Here is a 26,660-nt window from a genome sequence, read left to right as displayed (position 1 = left end):
TTTAAAAGCATTGGTCCGGTGTTTTATAAGTAATTGAAAGGAACGATATAAAGTGCCATTTTCCAATAGATCAAGAACCACAACTACCTGAACCGTAAAAGTAAATAATGTCAATATCGAAGTGGACATCCATTTTCTCATCAGTAACAACATATTATAATTAAAAAACCCTTGGTAGAAGGATTTGTAAGTTATTAAACGGAAACAACATAAAGAGCCATTTTCCGATGTATCAAGGACAATAACTCTTGAAAGGTAAAGTTAAAAATTGTATGTTGAACCTGTCCTCCATTTTGTCATTTTGTTATTAGCATCAACATTTCAAAATTTGAAAAGCATTGGTTGAGTGTTATATATTATTGCATGGAGCAGCTGCCAACCCGCTGCTTACCGCCCACACGCCTTACTTCACCTATTTGATAACTTGATTTTTAGCTTTGGAAAACCCACTTAATAAACTGTAAACACAGAGATATGTCTCGCCTTTTTGTAATTTTGATAATGCAAATGTTGAAATTAAAACAGCAATACTTCAATATGCAAGTTATGCAAATATTCAGTCAATGAAGCATGACTGAAGGTACATGGCTAAACAATCTCCATGGAAATGAGATGTGCCAATGCTAATACAACTGCATACCAAATACCATTGACTTATCATAAGTCCTTCCCTTTAAACAAACCTTAACACAAACATTAACTAGTAAACTATGCAAAAGTTTTAAAGTCAATGAACCATGATGAGGGGTTGGGGCTATATAATATCCATGGAAATGAGAGTTGCAAATGCCAATACATTTTATGCAAAAGTTTTAAAGTCAATGAACCATGATGAGGGGTTGGGGCTATATCATATCCATGGAAATGAGAGTTGCAAATGCCAATACATTTGCATACCAAATATCATACACTTAACATTAGTGGTTCATCTTAAACTGATCTAATCACAAATTAATACATGTAAACTAAGCAAAGTTTCAAAGTCACTGAGGGGGCGGGGCCAAATAATATCCATGGAAGTGAGGTATGCAAATGCTTATACAACTACATACCAAATATTTTTGACCTATTACTAGTGATTCCCAATAAACTTACCTAACCACAAAATAATACATGTAAACTAAGCAAAAGTTTCAAAGTCAATAGACCATGACTAAGGAAGCAGTGCCAAATAATCTCCATGGAAATGAGATGCACCAATGCTAATTCAACTGCATACCAAATATCATTGACCTACCACTAGTGGTTCACCACAAAGTTCGGGCACAAACTAGACCTAATCACAAACTAATACATTGTTGATGCCGCCGCTGGAAACAGCATACCTATGTCTCGCTTTTTGGCTGTCAAGGGGAGGCAAAAATTGAACCAGATGCACTACTTATAAGGAAATATTATTTTGATATTCCTATTTTATAAATGTTTGAAGCCAAAAAAAATCTTATTTTAATTCTCTGTCTAAATTATATCTAGTGTCCCTTTAAGTAGTGAAACAGCCAGGTACTAGATGCAGTGGTGACATGTGATAAAGAATAACCGATTTTAACCCACAATGTTCTTCAGAAAATGCCTGTACCAATTCAGATCAGTTGTTTTCCATTTGTTCAGTTGGTTGATAAAGTCTAACTTTTGATTTTGTCAGTTTGTATGAACTTCCCCTTTTTGAATTTACCTAGGAGTTTGGTATCTTTTTTGTATATTGTTGTTTTAATTCTTGTTTTAATTGCATTTTAACTATATTGTTTACCAGGAACACTGTCAGGGTCTTTATTGCTGTGAAGTAGATATTCAAATGTTGACTTTATATTTCATGTATCCCTGCTGAATCAAAGTTCATCGATTGCCCATAAAGTATGTTGTTATTGTATTGTAGTCAGATTGTATACATCTGAATGTTCATATTTTAGTGATATATTCTGTGGAATAGCTTGAATCTAAAATGTAAACAAAAGGCAGATAAACTCTTTGCTACATTTATTTTTCTACTTAACAAAACAAAATTCATAAGATGTATATATCTTCAAAAAGCATGGCACTAAAAAATAAGACAAAACACAGGCTTACAAAATATAGTCTTACTCTCCAAAATGAAATATAAATAAAAAGAAATGTCTTGCAATTATACCGAGCCTCACTGAAACACATCAGTTCAACTTCAAGGCTTCAACTAAGTTTTTGCACATTTCCCATAAAAATGCTTATCAATAAATATACTAAACTATTTAGCTTCATTTAAAAAGAAAAACCATAAATTCTATTTCAAGCTTTGCCTTCTTTTGAAAAAAAAAGAAAACAGTAAAAAATGAATTATAATTAACTCAAAATGAGAAATCCTATCAAAACCTAGTAAATAATTATATAAGTGTGTGTCTTTAATGATACACAAAAAATTTCCATAAAAGATCATTTCTTTAACAGATTTTTACCCAATCCCAAATTGACCCAATATCAGTTTTCCCCAACTCAATTCATCAAATTTTGTATGAAAAGCCATTTTGTATGGATAACATGTCATCACTCCAGTTTTTGAAGATGTAAAATTATTAATAGAAACATAAATTGAACAATTCCTAATGGAATTGGCAAATTCCCAGCAACAAAACTTTACATATTTGAAGCCCTGGTAGAAAAAAATTGTCAGCTGTGCTTGCACATGAGCTCAGTATAAAAGTGGAAGTATGTTATTTACAGTGATATATAAATAGAGTTGTAAATAATTTGATTGTTCATGTAAAATATCTCTCTTGTTTCTTCAATATCAGGAAGACAATCAAACCTGAAAGTATACAATAACATAAAGGTAAATGGTTATTAATGATCTCAAATTTTTAGGGTCTTAATTAAACATAGCGCAGTTGTTCAACAGAATGTCAACTTAACAATTAGCAAAGCCAAAAGACCACTTTCGAGTTACGTCCTTCACTTCGACAATCATGGGCGCCTTTATGATTTCATTTTCCAGATAGAGTGGACTGCCTGTATCCCTGCACTATTTAAGTTCATCAAGCATCTTCGTGATTGTCATTATGCAGGATAAACTAGAAATAATGGTTGTTCTGTAGGTACTTAATCACAATTCCCTAATGACAGCAGTGCTGATTATCAATTATAAGAATTTAATTTGCCGAATTATTCGTGCAATATAGCATCATATTTTTTCTATCGCTCGCTCAACATGGGAAGGAAGTGACGATGCCCCTCAACGCACGAATGATGTTAACTAAAACCAAAGTTTTTGACGGAAATGAAAAGAACTCGAAAGCAGGGCTTCCAAAATTATTTTTAGCCAGCCGGACATTTTATATATTATCCCGATTTTAATCCCTTAAGACTAAACAAACAAAAGTCAATTATGGTAATCAGTTGCCCAGTTGGCCATCCCAATGATATTGACATTAAAAAAAAAAACGATATTAAACTTTCTTTGATTCAAAATCGAAGTTCTGACGTAAACTGTTAAATTGGCAGTGCATCATTCGTTTTTAAATCTAATATACCCGATGTTATCTTGACAATGGTAAAACATGGACCAGAGATGGATACGTAAATTCCGTGTACGTTTGCAAAGCGTCAATGAGTGGAAGTAGCTCTTTCTACTTTATTTCTTCAAGAAAATATTCGAAATAAACGTGAGATAAAGGTATCAATGACAATTTAAGCATTTTTTGAAGAAATTAGGATGCATAATTAAATTAAACACCTGCGCACACGTGTACTAGTTCTAACAGAGACATGTCTCTAGTTCAAACAACATGGTTATGACGATTTTTCATTTTCACCTTTTTAATTTTTTGATCAAATCATATTTGTAAACGTATTTCTGATAATTTAAATCTTTTTGACTAAATTAATTAGATGCAAACCGCTGAAATGTAAGAAAATAACTTTGAATAGACTGATCAATGTCCGGTTCAAAATAGTTTACCTGTCACCTGAACAGGTAAATTTCAGCTGTTCGACAACTAATTAGCCTTGATTAAAATGAGAAGGTATTAAAGTAGGGGTTGTTTTGATAGTACTTAATGATCATGTTACTTTTATGACCGGAAATGTGTGGCTGTTAAAGGCAAAACATTGGGTCAAAAAGATCGCGAATTATGTTTAAAATGACCGTCTCTTAAAAGCCTTGAAAACTAAAAAGTAGATGACCGTTTCATGCTTTGCCCAGCCAGACTTTTACCGAACATTATACAAATGTCCGGCATATATGACCGTTTTGGAAGCCTTGCTCGAAAGTGGTCTATTTATACACATAATTGATAAATGGAAGGTCATTTATGATTTAGTGACAAATGACATCGTAGAAAGATGTCTGACAGAACATTTCATGACAAGGGGAAATAAAATGTGTGCCTTCATCTAAAGATGCAAATATGGCATGAAAGAAGGTAATACATTGTAGGTAATTTGAAATCTTAGGAAAAAAAAGAATAAAAAAATTTCACAGGATTTTAAGATCTTGAACTACTGTTACCTAAGGTTTGTTTACTGTTAAGGAAAAAGTGCCTTGAGAGTTGAAAAGTCATTGATTTCTGAACATTAACTTAAAACCAATATTTCAAGAATGCACAGGCAACTATGCCTTATTATACTTGTGAAGTGGCATACAAAACTTGAATGTTTGGGAGAGGTGTGGATGTTTTTGAATGGTTAAGAATAAGATAATGAAAAAGCAATAAAATGATTTTGTATTTAAGATATTCATTTACCTTGATCTTTAGTGGCAATGTCTAGGTAACCATCCTAACTGTCGAACACCAAATCCAATGGTACAACCCAACATAGTAAACAAACCAATATAACCAAACTGTCCATACCGTCTGTTCTTTAAATCTGCAGAACAACACATTGATCTTTTAATCAATTTCATCATTTTATATATTAGGTTTTTAAATATCTCTTCAAAATTGAAAGCAATTTTAGTGTAAATAGAAAACAGAAGAAGATAAATGGAGAATGTGTCTATAGGCCACAGATGCCCCCGCTTGTAAATATGCATGAGTCAACTTCCACATACAGATGCAGGATTCACGTAGTTAAGACCATTTTGTGATTATAAGCATTGTGTATCAGTTTCATAACATTTGGTTTTAGGCAAACTAAAGTTAGAAAATGGAAATGACAGATTTATCAATTTTTCCATTTATAAAGGGGCATAACTCAATAACGGTAAAAGTACGCCACATTTTTTCAAACTTGATCTGTGTTTTGTGGTAATAAGCATTGTGTATAAGTTTCATAACATTTGGTTGAGGCAAACTAAAGTTAGAGAACGGAAACCAAATTTGGGGACGTACTGACAAGGGTAACACTTAATGCCCCCTCCGCTACGGCGGGGGCATAAAAATTCGATTTCCCTACAAATCTTTGAGTTCAGATAGGAAGCTTTAGAGAATATAATAAATAATTTAAGGTGACATTCCAGCTATCTATTTTGTAGTCCTTTCTGATAGGATTTCTCCAAACAGATGACTTTATCTGCACAGACATGACAGAGACCAATATTCAAGTCAGCAACATATAATTATATAATTTTTCAAAGAAAAGCATAATCTTAAGAATAGACTTTTGGTTTTTTCGAAATTACCTTACAGAAAAAATAACCAAGCATTCTATTTTCAGGGATAGGATCTATTTAATTTATTTTTTAACAGCTAACATATATTTAATGCTTGTATGTTGTGTGTTTTTCAGTTATTTTTAGTTTATTATATTCTTGTTTACAGGAGTCTGTATTTACATCCTAGTTGATCTGTATAAATCCTAGATTCTAGTTTACACAAATGTATAAACACAATCACAATGACTGTATCAAACTGACCAAATCTAGGTGAATAAATACTGGTCAAAATCACAAACAATTCTACCAAGTTTGGTCTCCTATATATAGATTATGAAGGTTGTGAGTATTGTTCAGATAATCTAAAAATAGAACATACCATCACTATAGTAACCATATGCATAAGCAACTTTTCCTAAAATCCACATCCATCCAGCTGCAGCACAGGTTTTCTGAAAGTATGTTAAAGTAAAGATACAAAATACAAACAGATAGGACATAAACTTTTACATCACCCTACTTCATTTCATACCAAAATTTAAACTAGAGGTTCTAAAGAGCCTTTGTTGCTCACCTGAGTTTATAACCATCTTCAACAATGGCCACTCTCCATCATTATAGACTAGAATATAATTCATGACTAAAATTCTCTATTTTGCTGATCATTTATGTTGTTTAAACTTGCTCTACTAAAGTTTTTGCCAAAAGTATGAAAAAGGGTAAAAAAATCATCATCATTAAAGGGTGACAACTCCTGTGGTGAATGAACTGACAATATACACTAGATATAGGTACCACAAAATGGGCAACCCAAAATGAGGGAAATTTAGACTGCCACTGGAAAAGAGCAGAAAAAATGCAAAAGCTTTAATAGATCAATATCTCTAGTTTAAAACAGTTATAAAATAAAACTCTTAACAGGAACAATGAAAATTTATCATTTGCTGGATATTTCAACATGGTTTATTTCATACACTGAAATTTTCAAATATGAAGTTTTTTAAAATGGCCTATCACAAATGAAATCCTTAGCAGGAGTTCCAGTTTGTATAGTAGTAACCTTGAATTATATTATATCATGTTACATTGTAAGTGCACTTACAGGATATTGTAAACCTCCAGCAAACAACAACATCAGGTATGTAGGATAACCCTCCAATCTGTAATAATAATATTATGTTCATGATCAAGAAATCATCATCAATGAATCTAATTGTAATTTGTTTTTCGGTAATTAGTAATGGCAAATTTTTTGTTGTTGTGATATTATCCTTTTTTACAAGTTTTAACTCTATTGTCAATAAAGCTATCTTTCTATTGCAGAGTTTAGGCATAAAATTATTAATCCACTGCTCCTTAAAGTCCAGCGGTCATTATTACATGCAAATCCGGACAATAACATATTAATATAATAGGATTATAAAACTTGCTTTGTACTAGACAAACATGCTAAGTCTGTTTTTAACTTGCTACATTACAAGGTTATAGACCACAAGGAAAAATATCATCCTCTTAAGACATTTCATTTCCAATTCCTAGTCAACCTGTTCTTACTCTTACTTCTAGATGTCACGTACATGGTGGAGAAGAAGCAAATTATAATTTTAATATTTTAGATAATATTGACCTCACATCTTAAATTAAATCTGCAACCTTCCTGCAACAAGAGACACTCATAGTGTCTATTAAAAATGATTATTAGTTTCAAATACATGTACATATACCTAATAAAGTTTATTCCAAAAGCTGGTGTCATGCACATTGAAATTACATAATTCAAAGTATGTTATATGTCTATCCTATGTAACATGTTTCAATGGACAGGGCATAATAATCTCATAATCAATGGAAATAAGATAAGCCAATGGAAAAACAACTCCCTACAATATATCAATAGAGTTCTGCGACTCTTTTCACAAAAAAATCTTACGATTAATATTGATCGTAAGTTATACTGAAATGTGTATGACTTACGAGTATTTTTACTCTTAAGATTTTTTGTGAAAAGAGCCGCAGGTTCTTCTTAATAACTGACCTAATCACAAATTTAAACATTGTTGATGCTGTAAATAGCACATCTAAGTCTCACCTCTGCTACTCCATTTTGGTAAGAACTAGAGGCTCTTTAGAGCCTGTGTCGCTCACCTTGGTCTATGTGCATATCAAATAAAGGACACTCTCCAACATTGTAGACAAAATACATTAAACAGACCATGACAAAAATCTCTATTTTGTTGATCTTGTATTACTTATCTTTTAGTCTGTTTAGTTTCTCTCTATCTTCTTTAGTTTTTGCTCAAAAAAACAAAAGAGGGTAAAAAAAAAATCCTCATTTAAGGGCAATCACTCCTATGAAGAGTGACAGTCTACTAACTATATCGGCAAAATTGGACTTTTTAAAGGGGCACTAGCTGTCAAATTCATGTTCACCGATTTGACTCAAATTCTCATATTTGATTTATAACAATGTAAAACATTTATCCAAATTATAAAAGGTCTAAAATAAACAATTTACAGGGCATGGGCTCGAGAATATGTAGCTTTGTTTCGTGTGTATTTTAGTCTAGACACCACCTAATTAACTATCAAGTTGACCTCCAAAGACCTCCGATGGTTATATAAGCGATATAAACATAAGTATAGATATAAATAGAGGTGAACTCGTGCAATTAGATTTTTCTAGGTCTGTTTAATTTCATATTATAGATTAATAATGCCCCCTCCGCTACGGCGGGGGCATAAAAATATATGTTAATCATCGTTTTTACCTGTATAAGAATGATGTTTTGTGGATCGAATCAGTCAATCAAATGATTTACCTTTGTTTCACTTTCAATGTTGTCATTCTTTTCCTTTAAATAACTTTAAATGAGAATTATTTTTTCACTATTTCACTTTCATTAATGATTGAACAAAAAAAATCATATTTTGATTTTTCATATATCTCCTAGCTAGTGCGCCTTTAATAGATCTTGCCTTGCTGATCATTTTTATGCTTTATAGTTTTTATTTATCTTTTATAATTAAAATCATATAAGGCATAAAGGAAAATAAATGAGGAATGTGTCCATGGGACACAGATGATGCCCCCGCTTGCATATAATGTTATAAAGGATCATAACTCAAGAACTGTAAAAGTGATGCTACCCAAATTTGTACTTGATCCGAGTTTTGTGGTAATTAGCATTGTGTATACGTTTCATAACATTGAGTTGAGGCAAACTTAAGTTAGAGAACCGAAACAAAAAATCCAGCAATTTTTCCATTTGTAAAGGGGCATAACTTTAGAACAATAACAGTGACCCCACCAAAGTTCAAACTTGGTCTGTGTTTTAAGGTAATAAGCATTGTGTTTAAGTTTCATAACATTTGGTTGAGGCAAACTAAAGTTAGAGAACCGAAACAAAAAATTTAGCATTTTTTCCATTTGTAAAGGGGCATAACTCTAGAACGACAAAAGTGACCCCACCAAAATTCAAACTTGGTCTGTGTTTTAAGGTAATAAGCATTGTGTATAAGTTTCATAACATTTGGTTGAGGCAAACTTAAGTTGGAGAACAGAAACAATAAAATGCTTCGCTGGGGCGCAGCTTGATACGACCGCAGAGGTCGAACCCTGAACAGTTGGGGCAAGTATGGACACAACATTCAAGCTTGATACAGCTCTGAATTTGGATTGTTATTAAATATTTGACACAGCATAGGTTTCTGACACAGGAAGAATGTGGTCTAAGAATTTGAATTTTTTTTAATTTACCTATTATGGTCCAATGTCCAAAATCAAAATACATGGTTAGATTCAGCATATCAAAGAACCCCATATATTCAATTTTTGTTAAAATCAAACAAAGTTTAATTTTGGACCCCAACTTGGACAAACTTGAAAACTGGGCCCATAATCAAAAATCTAAACACATGTTTAGATTCAGCATATCAAAGAACCCCAAGAATTCAATTTTTGCTAAAATCAAACTAAGTTTAATTTTGGACCCTTTGGACCTTAATGTAGACCAATTTAAAAAACGGGACTTAAAATTAAAAATCTAAATACACGGTTAGATTTGGAATATCAAAGAACCCCAATAATTCAATTTTTGATGAAATCAAACAAAGTTTAATTTTGGACCCTTTTGACCTCAATATGAACCAATTTGATAGCGGGGCACACAAATAAAAAATCTAAATTCATGGTTAGATTCAGCATATCAAAGAACCCCATATATTCAATTTTTGTTGAAATCAAACAAAGTTTAATTTTGGACCCCAACTTGGACCAACTTGAAAACTGGGCCCATAATCAAAAATCTAAACACATGTTTAGATTCAGCATATCAAAGAACCCCAAGAATTCAATTTTTGCTAAAATCAAACTAAGTTTAATTTTGGACCCTTTGGACCTTAATGTAGACCAATTTAAAAAACAGGACTTAAAATTAAAAATCTAAATACATGGTTAGATTTGGAATATCAAAGAACCCCAATAATTCAATTTTTGATGAAATCAAACAAAGTTTAATTTTGGACCCTTTTGACCTCAATATGAACCAATTTGAAAGCGGGGCCTACAAATAAAAAATCTAAATACATGGTTAGATTCAGCATATCAATGAACCTCATATATTCAATTTTTGTTGAAATCAAACAAAGTTTAATTTTGGACCCCAATTTGGACCAACTTGAAAACTGGGCCCATAATCAAAAATCTAAATACATGTTTAGATTCAGCATATCAAAGAACCCCATATATTCAATTTTTGTTGAAATCAAACAAAGTTTAAATACTGGACCCTATCTTGGACCAACTTGAAAACTGGGCCCATAATCAAAAATCTAAACACATGTTTAGATTCAGCATATCAAAGAACCCCAAGAATTCAATTTTTGTTAAAATCAAACTAAGTTTAATTTTGGACCCTTTGGACCTTAATGTAGACCAATTTAAAAAACGGGACCCAAATTAAAAATCTAAAAACACGGTTAGATTTGACAAATCAAAGAACCCCAATAATTCAATTTTTGATGAAATCAAACAAAGTTTAATTTTGGACCCTTTTGACCTCAATATGAACCAATTTGATAGCGGGGCCCACAAATAAAAAATCTAAATTCATGGTTAGATTCAGCATATCAAAGAACCCCATATATTCAATTTTTGTTGAAATCAAACAAAGTTTAATTTTGGACCCCAACTTGGACCAACTTGAAAACTGGGCCCATAATCAAAAATCTAAACACATGTTTAGATTCAGCATATCAAAGAACCCCAAGAATTCAATTTTTGTTAAAATCAAACTAAGTTTAATTTTGGACCCTTTGGACCTCAATGAAGACCAATTTAAAAAAAGGGACCCAAATTAAAAATCTAAAAACACCGTTAGATTTGGCATATCAAAGAACCCCAATAATTCAATTTCTGATGAAATCAAACAAAGTTTAATTTTGGACCCTTTTGACCTCAATATGAACCAATTTGAAAGCGGGGCCTACAAATAAAAAATCTAAATACATGGTTAGATTCAGCATATCAATGAACCTCATATATTCAATTTTTGTTGAAATCAAACAAAGTTTAATTTTGGACCCCAATTTGGACCAACTTGAAAACTGGGCCCATAATCAAAAATCTAAATACATGTTTAGATTCAGCATATCAAAGAACCCCATATATTCAATTTTTGTTGAAATCAAACAAAGTTTAAATACTGGACCCTATCTTGGACCAACTTGAAAACTGGGCCCATAATCAAAAATCTAAACACATGTTTAGATTCAGCATATCAAAGAACCCCAAGAATTCAATTTTTGTTAAAATCAAACTAAGTTTAATTTTGGACCCTTTGGACCTTAATGTAGACCAATTTAAAAAACAGGACCCAAAATTAAAAATCTAAATACACGGTTAGATTTGGAATATCAAAGAACCCCAATAATTCAATTTTAGATGAAATCAATAAAGTTTAATTTTGGACCCTTTTGACCTCAATATGAACCAATTTGATAACGGGGTCCACAAATAAAAAATCTAAATACATGGTTAGATTCAGCATATCAAAGAACCCCATGTATTCAATTTTTGTTGAAATCAAACAAAGTTTAATTTTGGACCCCAATTTGGACCAACTTGAAAACTGGGCCAAAAATCAAAAATCTAAATACATGTTTAGATTCAGCATATCAAAGAACCTCATATATTCAATTTTTGCTAAAATCAAACAAAGTTTAATTTTGGACCCCAACTTGGACCTTCATATGGATTTTTTTGTAAAAAAAAAAGATGCAACATTTGCAGATATTTTTACTGGTCTTCCTTTATAAATATGCATTTCTTTACACATAATTTAAAAGCAGTGTAAGGGAAGTAACCAAAACGTTGTATTTGGATTACCTCCCTTACACTGTTTTAAATTATCTTAATTGTTCATTAACCATTACTTTATACATAATTTAAAAGCAGTGTAAGGGAGATAATTTCAATGATGTATTTGATTTATCTCCCTTACACTGCTTTAAATTATGTTTTGTACTAAAGTATTTGTCCATTAACCAGGACAACCTTGTTTTTCCCCCTTTTTTGCCCCTAATTCCTAAACGGTTTGAGCCATAACCCCCCAAAGCAAATCCTAACCATCCCTTTGTGGTATGGAAACTTGTAGTATAATTTCAGAGAGATCCATACACCGTTCCACAGTTATTGTCTGGAAACTAGAAAATGCTTATTTTTGGCCCCTTTTTGGCCCCTAAATCCTTAACTGTTGGAACCATAACCCCCAAAATCAATCCCAACCTTCCTTTTCTGGTATTTAACCTTAAGGTAAAATTTCAAAGAGATCCATTCACTTAAACTAAAGTTAGAGTGCGAAAACCAATGTGTCTTCGGACGATGACGACGCCAATGTCATACCAATATACGATCGCAAAAATAAAAACTGCAAAATTTATTTAAAATTACCAATTCTAGGCCCGGGGCAGCAACCAAACAACGGGTTGTCTGATTCATCTGAAAATTTCAGGGCAGATAGATCTTGACCTAATGAACAATTCAACCCCACGTCAGATTTACTCTAAATGATTTGATTTCAAAGATATAAGCTAAAATCTGCATTTAACCCCTATGTTCTATTTTTAGCCATGGCGGACATCTTGTTTGGCGTGCTGGGTCATCAGACACATTTTTTAAACTAAATACCCAAATGATGATTGTAGCCAAGTTTGGTTAAATTTGGTCAAGTTGTTTCAGAGGAGAAGATTTTCGTAAAAGTTAATGGACGACGGACGCCAAGTGATGAGAGAAGCTCACTTGGCCCATTGGGCCAGGTGAGTTAAAAAAAAAATTACTGTATTGTATATACTTACGTATTTTGATGGACTCTCTGGACACAGTTAAATTTTTCATTGTCTGCAGAATACAAGGTTGGGTACTGAAATAAGAAATAATATTCTTAAAGATTTACAATCTTTCATTTTTATAACTGCATAAGCTGTGGAAAAAATTTTTACCTAAAAGATTTTTATAGTTTATAGTATTAAAATTGGATCAAATTTAATACTAATTATTTCTGCAATGCTTCTTTAACCAAATCTATAATTTTTTAAAATTAAGACATCCAATAACACTGCCACTGGAACAATATACATGTAAGTGAAAATCCTCAATTTTGTATGAAGTTTAAAAATAAATCACCAAAGTATACTATGTGCAGACATGTGAAAAAACGCTCTGTACGTGCCTGTCCCAAGTCAGGAGCCTATAATTCAGTGGTTTTTGTGTGACTGTATATCATATGAATTGTTTTACATTTGTCATTTTGGGCCTTTTATAGGTGTCTATGCTGTCAGGGTTTTACTCATTTCTGAAGGCTATATGATGACCTATAGTTGTTAATTTCTGTGTCATTTGGTCTCTTGTCATGCTCGTGGACAGTTGTCTCATTTGGAATCATGCCACATTTTCTTATTTTTATAATTATTTGTTTAGATGAATTGCCCATAAACCTTGCAAAAGAAAACCGACCCATAATTCTCAATTCTGTTAACCCCATCTAGACCCTCATATATGCATCCGTAAAAATTGGATGATGTTAAATGCTAACAATCACAATACTAATAACTTCTAAGTAAGACTCTTTAATACTGTGATTAATTTATTTTTGTTGGTACAAGTTTTCCTAGTTAAGGGGAAAATTGTATTTTCATGGACTTTTGATATCATCGTTTTGCCAAAGTACAAGTATATAGAAAATTAGTACTTTAATGAATGTTTAAATTTGTGGATCACCTGTTTCAATGAAATCCATGATATTGGATAAAGCCTTTTTAAACACTATCTTCTTCATCAACTATTTAACTTTTTTTGTTTATATGTACTAGCAATTTTAGACTATGACAATAACATGAATAAGATTAGCATTCAGTGAAAACCCATGTGACATCATGGTCATCAAGTTTAACATCTGATAAGCATGAAATGAGGGACTTTTGTAGAAGCTCTCCCCATCATTTCTATAAAGTTTGAACCGATTTGGCTTTTCAGAGGAGAATTCTTTAAACTGACCAAAAACAATTGATACACTCACTGGGATATAGCTTGCCCCTATCATTCATCTAGTCTGGAAAAAAAATCCTTGTATTTTACAGAAGAAGAACACAAATAAAATTGAAAAACATATTGCAAAGGATCTATCATACTTCATTCCTGCAAAAGCTGGTTTTCAATATAATTTTTGCATTCCACAGGCAACTGAAGAAAAAAACCAATTAGCACTGGTTTTCAATATAATTCTAAATTTTTAGGTTGTAAACTTTTGACCTAGATTTCATCATATATTGGGAATATTGGCATAAAATAGCTTTCAATGTCAATTCCCTATATCATTTACATTTTCAAGGGTTTAACTGAAATAAATAAACTGCTTTGCCGAGCGCAGCTGGATACGACCGCAGAGGTCCAACCCTGAACAGTTGGGGCAAAAATGGACACAATATTCAAGCTTCATACAGGTCTGAATTTGGATTGTAATTAAATATTTGACATATTATAGGTTTCTGACACAAAATAAATGTAGTCAAAGAACTTGAAATTGGTTGTACGATTTAAATTTATATTCAATTGATGATTTCTTGCTGTTGTGCAATACACTGTGCTGTTGCCCAATACTTAGTAAATCTGTTTTCAGACTATAAACAAAGAATAAGCAAAATAAATTGTGACCCCCCCCCCCCCCTCCAAAAAAAATAATATTTGAAGAGAATTTTCTTTTGAGGAAAAAAAATTGCCCCCCCACCCCCCCTTCCAAAAAAATTAATTTTGAAGAAATTTTCTTTTTGTAAAATGTGGTACAAATTAAGAGACACCCATACACTTAAACACAAGTTATTGTCTGAAAACTAGAAAAATGTTTGTTTTAGACCCTTTTTGGCCCCTAATTCCTGAACGGTTTGGGCAATTACCCCCAAAATAAATCTCAACCTTCTACTTGTTGTATTGAACCTTGTGGTACAATTTCAGAGCAATCAAAATACTTATTCACAAGTAATTATCCTGAAACTAGAAAAATGCTTGTTTTGGCCCCTAATTCCTAAACGGTTGGGACCATCACCTCCAAAAACAATCCCTACCTTCCTTTTGTGGTATTGGACCTTTTGGTTAAATTTCATAGAAATCCATACACTTAAACTAAAGTTATTGTCCGGAAACCAAATGTCTTCGGATGATGCTGACCACGTGATACCAATATACGACCGCAAAAAGTATAAAAATAAATGGGGAATGTGTCCATGGGACACAGATGATGCCCCCGCTAGCATATAACGCTATAAAGGGACATAAATCAAGAACTGTAAAAGTGACGCTACCCAAATTTGTACTTGATCTGATTTTTGTGGTAATAAGCATTGTGTATACGTTTCATAACATTTAGTTGAGGCAAACTAAAGTTAGAGAACAGAAACGAAAAATTCAGCAATTTTTCCATTTGTAAAGGGGCATAACCCTAGAACGGTAAAAATGACACCACCAAAATTCAAACCTGATTGGTGTTTTGTGGTAATAAGCATTGTGTATAAGTTTCATAACATTTGGTTGAGGCAAACTAAAGTTAGAGAACGGAAACCAAAAATCCCAGCAATTTTTCAATTTGTAAAGGGCCATAACTCTAGAACCATAAAAGTGACGCCACCAAAATTCAAACTTGATCTGTGTTTTGTGGTAATAAGCATTGTGTAAAAGTTTCATAAGATTTGGTTAAGACAAACTAAAGTTAGAGAACGGAAACCAAAAATCCCAGCAATTTTTCAATTTGTAAAGGAGCATTACTCTAGAATGGTAAAAGTGATGCCACCAAAATTCAAACTTGACCTGTGTTTTGTGGTAATAAGCATTGTGTATAAGTTTCATAACATTTGGTTGAGGCAAACTAAAGTTAGAGAACGGAAACCAATTTTGGGAAGTATGGACATACGTCATGTACGTCCAGATGTACAGACGGACAAGGGTAAAACTTATTGCCCCCTTCGCTACCACAGGGGCATAAAAATCCTCATCTTCAAATTTGTTTGAGATACTGTTGATGTATTTAAATCGTTGGTATCAAATTCATTTAAAATCAATCAGGACCATAATCTATGTAAGTGTACTTACAATAAAGGAAAAAAAGACGCACATAATCATTTTAATTACCCTGCACTGCTTTGTGGCAGGGGACAGAAAGAGTTGGTCTGGAAAGATATTCTAAACAAGCATTCTGAGAGTATTGCATGGCAATACATAGTCCCCTACCGGTTAAAAATTAATTGTACTGGAACAAAATGCTAACTTGATCTATAACTGGTCATGGTGTAAACTATACAACAAATATCAAGTCAATATCTTCAAGCATGACAAAAAAAAGTGCGGAAAACTGATAATTTAAGTGAATTTTCTAAGTCCAAAGACTATAACTCTGCAAAAAATCATAAAACAGAAATGAAATTCAAACTTGGTCTGTAACTTGTCATGATAAAACAATGTACCAATTATTAAATCAATATCTTCAAGAATGACAAAAAAAGTGCGGAAAACTGAATATTTGAGGGAATTTTTTAAGTCCAAGGACTATAACTCTGCACAAAATTATCAGACCGGAACAAAATTCGAACTTGATCTGTAACTTGTTATGATAAAACAATATACCAAATATCAAATAAATATCTTCAAGCATGAAGAAAAAAAGTGAAAAACTGATTTGCCGTACTGACAGAAGGACAGACAGACGGACGGAGTGCAAACCTAAAGTCCCCTTCGACTTCGTCGGTAGGGGACTAATAAACCAATTGGAATCAAGATGTGGCTTATAAATGTGCCTTTAGTTACAATGTTTTCATTTGATAAAAATAAAATCTGGACTTATTATACAGAACCTTATGTTACAGACAAATGTGGCTTAGTCTGGCTTACAAGTTGAAGAGAAAAAGATCAAAATCTGTAAAAATAATAGAATATACATGAAGATGCAAAAAAAATGACAAGGGACACACAGGTCAGGAACAAACAGTAAATAATTACAATAAAACAAAATATTTTAGTAAAGATGAAGTTTCAACCATTTTCTGCGATAAATTGATTCATAAATCTATTTGACTTTCATATTTCAAAGATCCATACTTCTACTTTGTACTTCTTTCTGGCAGCTACAACTTTGTAGGTCATCCAATAAATAAGAAAGGTACTTCCAACTCCTGTCAAAACTACATAGCCATACTCTTGTGGAATCTTTGATACGACTGTCATTCTCCTGAAAATGATAAATATAAATTCATACAATATATATATATGAAAAGTGTCATACCCAAATTTTATATTTCTTCCTTGCCACAATAACTTTGTAGGTCATCCACTGTAACATAAATGTACTAGCAACACCTGTCAGGACTACATATCCATATTCTTTTGGAAGCTTTGAAACAACTGTCATGATTCTGTAAGAAAAATCAAATCATATTTCAGACCACTTCTACACAACTCGTTGCCTGAAACAAGGAAAATGAGAGTTGATTGTGTTTACAGATACATGCATTAGTCTGAGCTCAGAAATGTCAGTCATGAATTTGTCTAATTCTGCTTTTCACTCAAGAGGTCTAAAATTGAACATGCATGTTTCATGGATTGTCTCCCTTTATCTTAAAACAAAATATGACTTCTACAAGTCAATTAAGTAATACTAAGCAAAATATGCTTGACTTCATTAAAAATGTTGCAAATAGTGACTTCTTTTAGCATGTTTAGTTGATAAGTTACCAAACTAAAAGACCTATGTATGAATGAGAGTCTAATTATAAAACAAGAGTACACATATTGGAATGTCTAGTCTGCTTTACTGATCATGACTGAAATCATGTTGATAGTCTTTTTTTTTTCTTTTCAGTTTTTTAATAATTGATTGAACTGTTTTGAAAGTTTATAATTGAGGAAAAATATGACATTTTTGTTGCTTATGACATGTATAAAGGAAAACAAAATCAAAGAATGACAAGCAACATATACATATATATAAAAAAACCAAAACATCTCTCATTTATTTAAAAAGGAGAGCTTTGAAAATAATGATACATACAAGTTACGTTGTGTAAACCACATAATAGGCACATTTTGTAATAAAAAAGTTGTGATGGTGTGACTGCCTTTTTGGGAAACATCTAGACAAAAAGTGTGATATTTGATAATGAATGAGCTTCTTTTAACCGACATTAGTCCTGAAATTGCATTGATTTTTTTATTTCTCCGGCATTTACCAAAAGGTTGTTGTTTATGTAACAGTTATTTTTTTACAACCTACACATGTACCGGTACATGTATCCTTATATTCCCCATCTGTATCTGTCTGTATCTCTACACAACGCAGGAACCCTTGGCGTTTTCTTCAAACTGGAAGGAAGGCAGTGGGACTTAGTACAACTGTTGGAGGGCATCTCTAATGGTCAGGCCAATATTAAAAATATGTTTGTTTGCCCATCTCTGACCCATCATTTTAAATGTGGTTAGTAGTAGGCAAATTATTTTATTTTATTATCATAAAAAGTAGTTTGTAAAAATTTTGTCAAGATGGAAGATACTGTTGACAGTTTATATGCAAGTCATTTTTAGCTGGTACATTGTGTGTAAAAATTTTGTCAAGATGGTGATACTGTTGACAGTTTATATGCAAGTCATTTTTAGCTGGTACATTGTAATGTATATCAAAAAAGAGTGGAATTTGATTTACCTGACAAATTTCAGATTTTTTCCCTCAAAATCACACATTTTTAATAAGTGCTTTCCTAGAAAAAAAAATTCTTAGGGGTTGAGAACGCCAGATAACACAAGGTGTACAACCAAGTAAATGAAAAGAAAGAAAAATCCATTGCAAAAAAAGCATCAATTCTGTGTACACTGATGATTGCATTCAAATGAGGAACAGTATAAATCTTCTAAGTCATGTTAATAGAACAGCCAGGAGTTTTTTGTCTATCAGTCAAAAACTGCTTCGCTGAGTGCAGCTGGATACGCCCGCAGAGGTCCAACCCTGAACAGTTGGGGAAAAAATGGACACAATATTCAAGCTTGATACAGGTCTCAATTTGGATTGTAATTAAATACTTGACATATTATAGGTTTCTGAATAAATGTAGTCAAAGAACTTGAAATTGGTTATATGAATTGAATTTATATTCAATTAAAGATGTCTTCTTGTTGTGCAATACACTGTGATGTTGCTCAATACTTAGTAAATCTGTTGTCAGTCAGGGGACTTACTTAAATGAATGATTTTCTAAATCACTGATTCAAGTAACATAATGTCCATAAAGGTTGGAAGTAAGAGCTGTCTTTCTTTAATAATCACCTATTTAAGTAGTACAAATTAATCACTAGACTAAGTGATTTAATTTTATTGTAGCTTTAAATATAGAATACTAATGATCCAGGGACTAATCATGTTGCTAAAATTATCAGAACCAACATCTTTGTTGATAGGATGACCGGGGAAGGTCAGGTGATGACCTTGTACTAAATCTAGGATAATGACATAAAAATCACTTGTTTAAGTATCATACCTCAATTTCCTTCCAAAAAATCACTTTTTTAAGTATCATTATTTTAATAATCCCCACTAATTTCAACACCCCCGAACAGTGAAATTTTGATTGCGAACAGTAGAATTTTATTACATAATCTTTAAGATGAAACCTTGAATTTTACAGGAAAAATACTCCCACTGCTGGGAAAAATCTGTTAAGAAAGTATCAGTTCATTATGTAAAGCCATTTTTATAGCGTTTTTTCAACTAAAATAGAATTTGCAGCTAAATGATTGCATCAAAGGCATAAACTTTGCTGCTTAAAAGAAGCAAAAAGTTCGTTTTTTTAAATTTTACTAATGAAAAGATATTATCTAAACCTATGTGTTTAAAATTTTGGTAAAACTATAAAATCACAATTTGTGACAAAACTTCTAATTTGCTACTTAAATAAGTGATTTAAAAATCACTTATTTCAATAAGTCCCCTGACTGGTTGTCAGACTATAAACAAATAAAGTTCAATTACTTCTCAATGTTATATCAGAAATTTATAAAAAATTAAAGGGAGGTTATCTTAATAGATATAAATCAGTCATCAAAGTTTAATGAAAACTGCTCTAAGCACTTTAAGGATATTGTCCAAAAACTTCAAAAATCACCCCTTTTTTTATGAATAAAATCTTATAACTCCGAAACGTAAAATCTAAAATTCATAAAAATCAAAAGGGAGCTTACAACAATAGATATAAACAATTTATCAAAGTTTCATGAAAGCATTTTTGAGTTCTTGTCCGAAAACTGGAAAATCCCCTTTTTGTAATGAATAAATCCCCATAAATCGTAAACTTATAGTCTAAAATTTATAAAAATCATAAGGGAGCTCATGTCGATAGAAATAATCAATTCACCAAAGTTTCTTGCAAATTGGTGAAATTGTTTTGAGTTATTGTCCGAAAACTGAAAAATCCCCCCTTTTTTAAGGAATAAAACCCCAAAACTTGGAAACGGTAAATCCAAAATTTATAAAAAACCAAAGGGAGCTCACATCAATAGATATTAACAATTCACCAAAGTTTCATGCATAATGGTTTAAGTGTTTTTGAGTTAATGTCCGAAAACTGGAAAATCCCCCTTTTTTAATTGAAAAAAACCCCAATACTAGGAAACTGAAAATCTAAAATTTATAAAAAATGAAAGGGAGCTCAGGTCAATAGATATACACATTTCACTAAAGTTTCATGCAAATTGGTAAAAGTGTTTTTGAGTTATTGTCCGACATGTTGACGACAGACGGACGGACGGACAACGGTATACCATAATACGTCCCGTAAACGGGCATATAAAAAAAATTATATTTACATTATATTATGGTACATTTTTTTTTTGTAATTGTCAAATTGATACATGTAGGTAGTAGTTTGGAGTTGAATGGAACTAGTGTTACCGTTATTATGACATATAAAAATCATTTATGAAACTTTATATCAGTATGCATCTCGTAAAAGCAGACATACTGAGCCAAAGCAGACTGCCAAAATCCTTTTTTAATGTAATACAAGTAGGTAAATTTCAAGACAGTCTGTTAAAAGCAGACTTTCTAAATCCTATGAACTGGTTAGTTATTCCCTTCATTCAGGTTATCATCCTTTAGATATATTTCCAAAGTAATGTATTATTTTCAGGTCAATCAAATACATCACGGGTAGTAACCTCGTCATACCGAGAACCGTTTAGTACAGTGATTTTGTCATAGTTTGGTTAAGATGAACATGGTTGTGTTAAGTTACTTCCGCGAACGATTGCCTCAGTTCTATTCAAACGAGCAAATAAAAAGCAAATAAGATGTTTTAATTTGCATTGTTAGTCAAACGATCTACATTGGAATTGTTGTTTTCAAGAAACTAACGCAGAATAAGCAAACTATCGAAATTGCTATGGTTTGGTTAAGTTATGACATGGTTCGGTTAAGTGTCTAGAAATTCGTCATGGTTTTGATCAAGTTTGTCATGGTTTAGATCAAAATTAATATGTATGTGTTTCAGCTCAATATTAATAGTTTGTTTAAAAAAGCTTGTAATTAAACGAAGTTACACAATTTACCAACTGACTAAGAAGAAAAAAAGCATTTAAAACCAAAATTAGATGCTGTAATTGGCAAAGCGTACATTTAACAATTTAACTGTTTGTGACTTGTCTTTGTATGCAAATCGTACTACTACGAGTGTCTCGTAAAAGAATTAAGAATATATGAGCACTCATGTAATCCCACATACAAAAACCTCATTTGACAAGGATGAGATTTTGGTGATTCACAAGTTGTTAATAGCTTCAATGAACCTTACTTTGAGCAGCAAATCGGAGGACTTACCTAGTTTGTATTGGATACCAAAGCTTCACAAAATTCCGTACAAACAGCCGTACATTGCCAGCTCATCTGCATGTTCGACGAAAGAATTGTCCATTAGATTGACAAAAATTCTTTCCGCAATAAAAAAGGGTTTTCAGAAATACCGTGAAACTGTTTACTCGCGTAGTGGTATTAACCATATATGGATTTTAAAAAAAGCTCTTAAAGAACTTCTGAATAAATGTAAATCTCAATATTTCTCTGAAGTTAGTTCTATCAAAACGTTTAATTTTTCAATCCTGTGTACCACTATTCCCTATGTGTAATTGAAAAATCGTCTAAAAGAAATAATTTAAATCTACAATGCTTTTCAACATAAAAAGTGTAGCGCACGCTATACATTTATTACTTTTGGATACCATACGGCATATTTTGTTAATAGTGAACAAAAAAATAAAACATGCTACATAGAGGAACAAGTGACCAGTATGCTGGAGTTTCTTATTGACAAAATATTTGTTGAATTTGGAGGTAGACTTTTTCACCAAATTGTAGGTATTTCTATGGGAGCGAACTGTGCGGTAGCGACCTCTTCTTATCTTCATATAAGTCGGAGTTCCTTCAGACATTTGTAAAAAACAAGAAGATCAAAGAAGCCAGATCATTTAATTTCACATTCATATATATTGTTCTTTTAATTAACAATCCAGACTTTTCTGATTGAATTCCATTAATATATCCCCAAGAACTAGAAATTAAAGGAACAGCAGACACGGCTTCCTCTGTCTCATTTTTAGACTTATACCTCGAATTTGACATGAGCGGTCATCTTAGTACCAGAATCTAAGACAAACGAGACGATTTTAATTTTAAAATTATCAGTTTCTCCAACCTTAGTAGCAATATACCAACTTCTCCTGCATATGGGATATACATTTCCCAACTCATTCGATATTCAAGAGCTTGCAGATGCTACTCAGACTTTGTAAACTGTCACCAGTGTCTGAGCAGAAAGTTGATGAACCGGTGGTATGTCAAAGAACGTCTCGTCCTTTTTCCAAAAAAGTTCATCGGAAGACCTTGTGGGTAAATATTCCTTTTCAACTTCACAAATAATAAACAATGGTCGTTAAGTAAACATTCTAAGTACTGACATTGTTTGTCACCTTGATGACGTGTTATGGTACTCTTTTATTTGTCTTTGTAAATTATTACTTTAACTGTTTAGTCTATTTTTGGCCCAATCCATTTGACGTGGCTCGGTACTTATACATCCCGTCATTGTGTTATTGTGCTATGGTGAATTTTTGTACTCTTGTCTTTCGTTTTTGCTTATGTGCTTTGTCTATATGCCCTTTTGTTTTTCTTTGTTGAAATATTTGTTTTGTTTTTATAGTGACTAAGATTATAACACAATGTTGCCTGCTGTACCCTTATTTTTTTACATTTTTACCTATTATGTCTGTTTGTTTTGTACACACATCGTCGTCAATATAATGGAATTTTATGCGACTGTCATACATGTGAGAGGTTAGGCTGGCTATAAAACCAGGTTTAATCCACCATTTTCTACAGAAAAAAATGTATGTACCAAGTCAGGAATATGACAGTTGTTATCCATTCGTTTGATGTGTTTCAGTTTTTGGTTTCGCCATTTGATTAGGGACTTTCCGTTTAGAATTTTCCTCGAAGTCCCGTATTTTTGTTATTTTGCTTTTATAATTTAAAAAGTCACTGCTCTTTTAAACTAACTTTTGAGATAATAATTACAAAAACAGAAAGCGGTGCTTCTGTTTGACATAGATTATTTTCTCCGTATGTCCATGATTGACTCTGTCGATGATATCGTGAGCGGCATCACTTGTAAAATTTGTAAAAACTATTACTAAAATTAAAATAAAAAAAAAAATACACACAAGTTCAGAATTTAAATATATGAAAAATCACAATTCCGAATTAGAATGAAGCCGATTTAATGTCCACTTTTATCAATTATTATAACGAACGAATAATAAACAGCAGCGCCATGAGCGCATGATCCGCCCGTCGTCTTGTGTGTGAATTTTTATGCAATAATCATAAACAGTTTCTGACATACGGCGCGACATGCGAAACCCCCCCCTTTTTTTTTTACAAAAAACTCAACATCTCTAAAATAAAATTTTGAGTCAAAACCAAAAAGTATACAGATCTTTAGATTAATATAACTAAGAAGTGTGTAAAATTTTAAGCAATAATCATAAATCGTTTTTGAGATACGGCGCGACATGTGAAAAACCCCTCCCCCTTTTTTTTTTTACAAAAATTGAAAATACTCAATAACTCAAAAATAAAATTTTGAATCATCACCAAAAAGTATACAGATCTTAAGATTAATATAACTAGAAAGTGTGTAAAGTTTTAAGCAATAATCATAAATTGTTTTTGAGATACGGCGCGACATGTGAAAAAAACACACACCTGTTTTAGTTACTAAGTCCCGTAACTCAAAAAGTTTTAATCTTATTTTCACCAAAAAGTATACAGATCGTTTGACCATCATCAGAAACAACTATGTTAAGTTTCATGAAATTTGGAAAAGTCGTTTTCAAGTAACAGTGCGACATGTTTACGCCGGACAGACAGACGGACAGACGACATTTGTATACCATAATACGTCGCGTCAAAATTTTGACGGGCGTATAAAAATGATTATGTTTTTGTAATATTGAATAATACATTGGTTTTCTCATTTAAATTTTTTTTACATATAATTTTGTCGGAGCCTTTTTTAGCTTGCTAAAAGGTATGGATTTTGTTGATTGTTGAAGGCCGTACGACATATAGTTGCTTACATCTACGTCATTTTGGTCTCGGGTGGATAGCTATCTCATTGGCAATCAGACCGCATGCAATTAATATATATAATACTACATTGAATGTGCGTATATATGTCCTTTTGTATTCCAAATAAAACGATTTAAAAAAGAGTATTTCAATATATATAATGTCTGTTTATTTTGATCGTTACTCTTCCTTCATTCACGAATAGAATCACATAATTGAACCATGTTCAACATGAAATAAACCATGACACGAATGAACCAAACCATGACACCGAATATTCTGTAATCTTAAATTGTGTGCACTAGGGGCTGTTTTTCGGGAAAATAGACGGCAGTTTTATATCATAACAAAATATGTGATGTAGCAGACAGTAAGCAAACCACTTTTCTTTATGCATTAGAAACGAATCACAACTTTTAAATTTTGATATACGCAAGCATTACTCTGTGTCAAATTAATAACTATATGATATAAATTTTGATGTACTAACATATTAGTTATAAACAAAGATACTTAGCAGCTTGAATTCGTTGTCATTTGTTCCTTTAACAAACTATTCGAATGTTTATATTTTGACACTGTTTGTCATCAAAAACACTCAACACAACCATGTTCATCTTAACCAAACTATGACAAAATCACTGTACTAAACGCTTTTCGATATGACGAGGTTACTACCCGTGTACATGAAGAAAAAGAACCCAAAGAAAGGATAATTTTCAAGATTAAAGTTAATTTTGATAAGCTTCTATTTTCAGGAATACAGAACTTCATAAATGCATTGCTTTGTTTTATATAATAAATTTTAAAAATCATTTCAATTTTGTACAACAATGCGGCATAAAATCAAGACTACGGGGCCATCAACTTAGGTGGGACAATAACTACTTAACTAAAGGCAAACTATAATTAATTTACCTAATCAATTCAGACAAAATCTTCAAAATATCTGATACACAATCATAAAAGTCATCATGGTCATAACATCTGCTTATACATGTTATATGACAACAATATTATTGTACATGAAAATTGACATCACTGGTCAGCGATTAGGTAAGACAATTGTTTCTTACTACAATCTAACAGCAAATATTTGGTTTTCAAAAGCAATGCTTTCAAGAGACTATCTAACCATAGGCACACAGTGATCAATATCAAGATTAATCTTTAAAAATATTCAATGTTGAACATCACTAATTTTTCAACATGACCCTCAGACTTTAAAAAAAACAATCATAAAAACATCATGTTGGACAGCTGTTTGAGTTGTGTTTCAGACACAAGAATATATTTTTACCCAAATTTTTCACAAATCATATTTTCATTTGTACAGACATGAGAATTATAAGAAACTATATTTAAGTGTGTATATATTTTGTAGATTTAGCTACTTCTTGTTTTGGAGGGTGCCTTAGGAAAGACTTGGAACAATCATGACAAAATTATAGTTCCAATCTTTCCAAAAAACAATGATTGAGCGCACAGTGTCGAGCTTCAAAACGGCTCTCATGCACCGTCAACAAATCGACGACGTTGTCTCCACCGTTGTTTAAAAGTCAGTATTTGGTATAGAAAACGTATTTATACAGAGACAGATTGCGTTTTGTTTTCGTTTCTCATAATTTTTTGCACAACCCGTAAAATTATTCGACATGTTTGTAACATTTGAATTTTCTTTACCGAAAATGACACTCATAAACAACTGGCAGAATTTAACCCTGCTATGTTAAATTGTTTAAAGGATTAAGCTTATACTTACAAACCCTTTTGCTTCTCCTAGAAGCGTGATGATTTATGGCTGTTCAAAGTCGAAGGTGACCACTGTGTCCTATCCTGGTAACTTGCAAAAATCGAGCAAAGAACCAAAAGGTGTAAAATTTGGTAAACCAGTTGAA

The 26,660-nt window shown here is 32.1% G+C and overlaps 1 protein-coding gene across 2 annotated transcripts; it reads right to left on the bottom strand.

Annotated features, from left to right (window-relative positions):
* Positions 1-1,959: 1,959 nt before the first annotated feature.
* On the bottom strand, positions 1,960-26,660 carry LOC127712487 (microsomal glutathione S-transferase 3-like). 2 transcript variants are annotated; one of them, XM_052218951.1, is made up of 7 exons: positions 26,525-26,660; positions 17,199-17,328; positions 12,914-12,978; positions 6,663-6,720; positions 5,940-6,012; positions 4,710-4,833; positions 1,960-2,776 (listed from the first exon to the last, which is right to left on the bottom strand). In XM_052218951.1, exons 2-6 carry the CDS (start codon positions 17,322-17,324, stop codon positions 4,718-4,720), a joined length of 438 nt encoding a protein of 145 aa, XP_052074911.1. In that variant the 5' UTR covers positions 17,325-17,328; positions 26,525-26,660; the 3' UTR covers positions 1,960-2,776; positions 4,710-4,717. The 2 variants fall into 2 exon arrangements, with proteins under 2 accessions (XP_052074911.1, XP_052074912.1); XM_052218952.1 differs by lacking the exon at positions 17,199-17,328 and adding an exon at positions 17,383-17,512 and having other exon boundaries at positions 26,525-26,631.

This window comes from Mytilus californianus, unplaced genomic scaffold (genome assembly GCF_021869535.1).
Source record: "Mytilus californianus isolate M0D057914Y unplaced genomic scaffold, xbMytCali1.0.p SCAF_8, whole genome shotgun sequence".
NCBI classification, from domain to species: Eukaryota; Metazoa; Mollusca; class Bivalvia; order Mytilida; family Mytilidae; genus Mytilus; species Mytilus californianus.
This window is presented reverse-complemented; position numbering and strand designations above follow the sequence as displayed.

Bases quoted from the DNA above. Each gene is read 5' to 3' on its own strand.
- LOC127712487 (XM_052218951.1), bottom strand. From the start codon at position 17,324: ATGACAGTCGTATCAAAGATTCCACAAGAGTATGGCTATGTAGTTTTG. The intron at 12,979-17,198 runs GTATGGATCTTT...TTCTTATTTCAG, and splicing joins GAAAGAAGTACAAAGTAGAA to TACCCAACCTTGTATTCTGC. The intron at 6,721-12,913 runs GTAAGTATATAC...TTATTATTACAG, and splicing joins CAGAGAGTCCATCAAAATAC to ATTGGAGGGTTATCCTACAT.